The sequence below is a fragment of the Geospiza fortis genome, unplaced genomic scaffold (assembly GCF_000277835.1).
Source record: "Geospiza fortis unplaced genomic scaffold, GeoFor_1.0 scaffold271, whole genome shotgun sequence".
NCBI classification, from domain to species: domain Eukaryota; kingdom Metazoa; phylum Chordata; class Aves; order Passeriformes; family Thraupidae; genus Geospiza; species Geospiza fortis.
Window position 1 is genome coordinate 2,453,544 of NW_005054405.1, and position 6,496 is coordinate 2,460,039.

The window sequence follows — 6,496 nt, forward strand, 5'->3', positions numbered from 1 at the left end:
CCTGCTCTTGGCAGCCTTAGAGAAGCCCTATCCTGCAGCACGGGACAAGACATCTCACAAGGAAAATTTACCCAGAGTGCCAAGTTACCCTTTGCAAGGCCAGCTGTGATTATCTTAGTGACTAGGGATTGTTTTAAAGTGTCTTGAACATTTCATAATAAATAAAAATGCCAGTCAGTAATTCTTATGCAACATAACTGTTCTGACATTCAAAGTGGTGTTTTCCCTTCTCTTCCTTTGTGATGATAGGTGTGGAAGGTGGCTATTAAGCAAAACTTTTCTGTGTGGGGAACCAGAAGAGTCCAGGAGTAGTCAAGTGGCTCTTGAAGCTAACAGGTACTGCAGTGATTGCAGCCTGGCTTTTTTTTTTCTCCAGATCTGTTTCCCTGGAGTATTTAAAGCCTGTTTGCTACCTTTCACAGCTTCTTTTTTCATTCCTATCAGCTGTGCTGGCATTGTTAGTTTAAAGAAGAGGCACTAAACCAGAAGCCTCCATTTCATCAACAGAAACTTCCAATTACACAGCCACCTACACACAGTTAAAGAAGAGCATTCAAGCAATAGGCTGTAAAGATGTCACCAAGGAGGAAAGTTTATCTATTGAACCTTTGTCACTGGCAATTTTGCAGTTTACATTAGATCTCAGTCTGAGCTGGTGGGTAGTTTACTTAAATTATTAACCCATGCACAGCCATGTGTGATCTGGAAATCACAAGAGATACAAAACCTCCTCTGCTGAACACAGGACTCAGTTTAGGGCATCACATGTGCACACATACAAATCAGGTAAAGGCTCCCTCTCAGCAGCAGGAGAGCTGCTTCCTGCACAGGCAAGGAAGTGCTGCCTTCTTTTCCCTCCTGGGACAGTCTCAGGAATGATTTCCACCTGTCCACTCTCTGACATCACCAGAGGCATTCAGGAATGCACCAGGGCCTCTTCAGCACACACAGTCCAACTCTATTCCCAGGTGATGAAGCAGAGTAGCAGAGTAGTTACTTTTTTGTGACAATGTTTTCCCATTAAAATCTCTCTTTTCTTTCACTGTGCATTGTCTGATGCTAAGTGAAGGCCTGGTCCAGATTTGTGACTGCACTGCTAATTTAAGTGCAAAGTGTGATACATAAGAGAATAGTACTATTGCAATCACTTTATACCTTTTACATTTTCCTTTTCAGCTGAGTCCTTTGCTTTCAAGTCTGTGACAGCAACTGAGTCCCAAAGCACTCCTCTTGTTGCCAAAACACAGCACCACCAGCTAAATTTGCTTCACATTAATGAAAGCAATTCTTTGTACCAGTGACTGGTCTATCATTAGTTCATAATTGTGATAATTAGCAATAACATCTCTGACCCACTCTTACCTTCAGCATAATGCCATGGTTTCAATCAGTGCAAAAGCTCTTGATGTAAGCACAGCTGTGCTCAGGAACAATTCCACAGGTGGGGAATGAAGCAGGATTGAAAACAGAGGAGACTCTTAAAACTCTGATTCCATTTGATGCACCTCTTTACACTCACCAGCCCCTGATCTTAGCCAGTGATCAAAAAAGACTATGATAAGATATTTAACTATAATACAGCCAAAGGTACTGGTGTAAAAAAATAGCTACTGGGCCTAAAACTTCTCTGTCACCTACCTCAAAACTGATTTTTGAGACTCTTCACCTGACATCCCATGGAAGAGTCCTGCACACAATTTAGGACATGACAGCACAATATCTTAAGTGGGCAACAACTGATTTACTTGCATTATGTTTCAACAGGACAAGAGCTTGCCAGCACACCCTCCCCACCACATAACACGGTCAGGAAACCACAGGCAAGGGAGATGAGTTAGAGTTAACAACAACTGATAGCACCTGCCCTACAGAGCTGCAGAGGTAACAGATAAGCAGCAATAGAATCTCTGAATTTTTCTTTTTGTACCTGCTGTAAGTGCAGTGAAATCTACCATTTACAAAATTGCTGTTAAAAAAAAAATAAAAACCACTGACAAAACATCAAATGTAATTTATATACTTAAAATTTGTCTATGCACAAAAGTAAGCAAATAAGTAAAACTTTAATAAGATATTTAGATTCATGACAGAGCTTCTTATACAAAATACTTTTGTTATTCTATCTCATTATTTTTACTTTACCTTCTTTCTGGTGTAAAGTTTTAGACAGCCATTTACTGAAGTATCTTTGAAGGCCATAACTGGTATTACACACCTCATCCTGTCACATCTGCAGCAATATGTTTGCTAAACTATAAGTAGCAGCAATCAAAAACATTAATTCATAAACTATTCAGATCAAAAGCACTGATTACTGTTCAAGTCACAGGCTAGATCTTACAGTTTAATAAGAAACATTTTTTTTCCACTATAAAAATTCCTGACTTCAGGTGTATTTAGCTGTAAATGTCTTGTTCAAAGCTGTAATTCTTTACTAATGTTATCTGTAAAACTAGCTAAAAACTAAGTACTCTTTAGCCCCTTTATTTTACAGTGATCAGGAAAACAGGTCAAATTCAGAAGCACCATTCAGAGCCTTTGTGGTGCTTAGTGAATGGTGCACATCCAGTCCTGTCCCATGGATTCCTGTGCCACACTAACTCTGTTCCCAGTCTTTTCTGACATTGGAAATGGTCCCACAGTTCATTATGTGCACATTTACAGAGCATGAGCACCTCAGAGCCTGTGAGAGAGTGCTGAAACCTAAAAGCATCTATCATGTGGTAAGAGCTGCATTTTTTGTGCATTTATGGATCTAAAGCGTAGCATCGGTGCAGCTACAAGTCATCTGAATGGGGGAAAAGAAATCATACACTGCAATATTTTAACTGCCTCTGGACACACAATTCTTCACATTCCAGCAGCAGCATCTATAAAAGACAAAAGGAATGTCACACTTGGTTCAAGTGCTCTAGTTCAGTGTCCTGTCGTTGACACTGGAGAGTAGCAGAGGCATCCAAAATGCATGCAACAGACTCAATTTTTAAAGAACTACTTCTTGCCTTACGGCATTAGCACAAGGGTTTGCACCATTACCAACAAGGGCTGGGGTTTTTCCCTTCATTTCTTCCATACATTCATTCTCTCCCACTCTCAGATGTTTCCTTCCCTTCTCCCAGCCTCAGCACCCTCTCAGGGATTAGAGATAAGCAAAATGTCTCATTCCAGCAGACATGGGAGCAGTAGCCAAGGGGGAAGTGTGCCTTAGTGTAGCACTGCCCTTCCAGCAGGATGGTCCTGTTCTGAGGCAGCCTGGCTGCAGCTTTACCATGGAATTGCCCATCTTGCCCTACAAGGAACAGGAGCCATCCAGGGAAAAGCTGCAGCTCTGAAAGACAAGGGCCCAAAGCTTCTTTTGGACGTTTATTTCCAGAAGAACTAACAAAAAGTTGATGTTGGCAGGAATGTAGTTCTCATGGTAGGGTGGGCTACTGCCATGTGCATGGCTTGTACCCACTTCTCTGAGCAGAGTTTAAACTGAGGGAACACAAAAACAACTCTGTGCTAGAAATGCATATGAGATGACACTTTTATTATTATGCACAATTTGTATCATTCACAGCTTACTGGTCTGTAGTCCCAGAACAAAGTGGAGATGTACAGTACCAAACTTAAATGACTTTGCATTGACAGTGAAAATAAATCACATTTTAATGTTGCATCACACTCCTCACTGCATCTCAGTAGACACAGCTAGTATAGAATAAACAATAATAATTCTCATATATTGAGAGCTCCAGGATCTTTCCCTTATTGCATCTAGAGTGCATGTCTTTAAACTAAGTCCAAAAAAAACAAAGCAACTAAAAAAAATCAAGAGAAATATGCAGCTGAAACAGCCACAGGTTACAGACTTGCAAAGATATTGCCTTTTTTTTCAACTCAGAAGTCTTTGAAAAGAGTAACACAACAGTGTAATTTTATATTTCAACTCATACCCCAGCTTTTAAAACTGGGGAAAAAATAACAGAACTAAAACTTATTTGATTATAACCAATTAAGTAGTTTTTACTAATTACTAAGTATTTCTTTACCTTCTTGAATTACAAATAGATACAACATTTCAAACTTTAAAGCTATTCATTCCAATGATGCTTCTTCATTGGAAAAAATGAAATAGTCAGAAAAGAACAGCAAAGACAGCTGAGTAGCTAACAGTACAGTGGTTTAGTTTGCAAATTAAACAGATTAACACCACAAATTAACAACACAGATTTTGCATATTTTTTCATCACAAATTTGTTGTTTTGGGTTTTGGGGTTTGGTTATTTTTCTTTTTTTTTTTTTTTTTTTTTTTTTTATGGCACAACAATAGAAAGGCCAGTTGTTTCACAGAAGGCTTATAAGGAAATAATGCCACAGCCTTCTAGGACATACTGGAGTGAAGCTTCACCACTCTGCATCTCCAGTGGCTTTTGCAAAGACATGGTCTTTACCCTCAATGGACATCACTCCATCTTTTAAGTAGAACTTCCATTTGTTCTTAGTTCGATGTATCTGATGAAAAATAATAAACAAAATTAATGAAATCACAAATATAAATTAGACCAGTCATTAAAAAAAAACAACAAGATTTAAGCACAACCAGTTATACACACCTGGTTTTTATTTTAAAATCCTTATGACCCAAAATATTCAATGGAATATTCAATGGAAGCTTCATACTTTAATTGTTTATAAAGAACTCCCTGCTCACCCAAGAGAGAAACCTCCTGAATCTTATCCCATCCTGTCGCACTCTCCTGTCCCACAACTTGCCCCCAAAAAGTGTTCCCTATGACAGCTCAACACCAGCAGGACAAGAGAACAGTAACAGGGCAATCCCAAAACACAGCACACCTTGCAAACCAGTGCAGCTTAACTAAAATGCAGTGTTTTCTTTTCCACATGGCAATGCAATGTTGCAGGCACAGAGGTGTTAGGAACAAGCTAAAAGCACCAAAACTTGGCTTAAAAGCAAATACTGCTATTTAAATTTTTTTTAAAAGAAAGAAATAATTTGCATATTCTGTTTCTTTTTAAATGCCTGCAAAGAGATCCATACTCCAGAAAGTTTTGTTTAATACTAAAAGAACGAATTTTAAATATCCCTAGAAAATTCCTTGAATTGTCAGCATCAGTTTTCAATTCCAGAAAGAAAAGAAACAGGACAGCAATTTTATCAACAACATTGTTTTAAAGGTAACAAGGAAACTTAAGACATAACTGGTTTGATCTGCTTTCTACTGGGCCTAAATGTTTTATTAAATCTGTATTGCAAAGGGGAAAGCTACCAACATCTTCCCCCAGCTTCTGTAACTCTCAATTTCTAATAACATCCAATATTAAATTTCCTGTAAGGCATGCCCAGTGCTGACCTTCCTAGTAGCTTCTTTTAGATTTTCAGGCAATTTTTCAGCTTATTTCAGACAAAACTTGCTCTACATAACAGTATGCACTACCTACGGCAACTGTAATGTCTGAGTTCTGAGGCTGCAACACTTGGTGTACCTTTCACTACAATACAGACACCAATAGCTTCATTTCAGAGGCATTTTCTACACATATCCCTATAACTTTCCAAAATAACTGGTCTCAGGAAAGGTCAATCTGTCACAGTTTTATGAAGACAATTTTCTTAGCACCTTCCATTTCCTAAACCACAGACAACCATTAAGACAGGCGTAGTTAGACACACAAAAAGTTGTCTCTAGGCACTTTTGAAAGAATATTAAAAAAAAGTCAAGGCATGCTCTTAAACAAACTACAGACACATTTCTCCATATTTGCTTTAAAATATGCCCTTTTTTTCTCTTTTAAATTACTGACATGTAAGCATCCAAAACCATACAATAGCTAAAAGGATTTAATTTGATCTTCAGGAGCTCAAAGTAAGGTTGAATTTTAAACATTAAAATGAAGGCGGACAATAAGACACTTAACAGCTACTTTGTTTCTCAGACACAACAAAATTCTGGTAGGAAAATCTCTCAGTGAGCACTATAAAGACAAATTAAAAAAAGGAAAAGAAAGTACATACACCTCTCTTTCTGTTATCCTTTATAAAAGCCTTAATTCACAGCTGAATATGCCTACATACATTCACGGAGATGTTGATCTTACTTAAAAGTTAAGGAAATAAACAAGCTTTTGCATCTTTACAAATCATCATTTTGCCAGACTTGTTGTTCCCTTTTCCTTTAATAGGCCATTATGATTATCTTCTTTTCAGAAAACAGTAGGAAAGTCTTTAGACTATTGTCAGCTAAACACATCATTTAAACACTCCATTACAGCATTAAAGTTTCTTTAAAAGGCACTGACAGGAGAGCAGAGATGGATTTGCTGCAGGATTACTTAGGATGATTAAAGAACAAAGATAAAAGTGTATTACTGTACCTTTTCATACTGACAAACGATCACATTGTCGGTGTCAAACAAGTCTGCAATGTCCTGCTCACTGACATCATCACCAGAGTTCAAGGGGTCCTAAAGATTAAAATGCTGTTTTATACAC

At 38.0% G+C, this 6,496-nt stretch overlaps 2 protein-coding genes across 2 annotated transcripts in view; one reads left to right on the plus strand and one right to left on the minus strand.

Annotated features, from left to right (window-relative positions):
- LOC102033391 (lutropin-choriogonadotropic hormone receptor) overlaps positions 1-202 on the plus strand; it is a 13,339-nt gene extending 13,137 nt beyond the window's left edge. Inside the window, exon 8 of the mRNA XM_031061254.1 lies at positions 1-202. This exon is cut by the window's left edge and continues 1,152 nt beyond it. Coding sequence (XP_030917114.1) covers positions 1-109 — 109 coding nt within the window. The 3' untranslated portion in view covers positions 110-202.
- A 4,187-nt stretch (positions 203-4,389) lies between these two features.
- Positions 4,390-6,496, minus strand: part of GTF2A1L (general transcription factor IIA subunit 1 like) — a 10,081-nt gene continuing 7,974 nt past the window's right edge. The window contains exons 8-9 of the mRNA XM_005426212.1: positions 6,379-6,468; positions 4,390-4,497 (exon numbers count right to left, since the gene is read on the minus strand). Coding sequence (XP_005426269.1) covers positions 4,390-4,497; positions 6,379-6,468 — 198 coding nt within the window. The remainder of the gene's footprint in view (positions 4,498-6,378; positions 6,469-6,496) is intronic.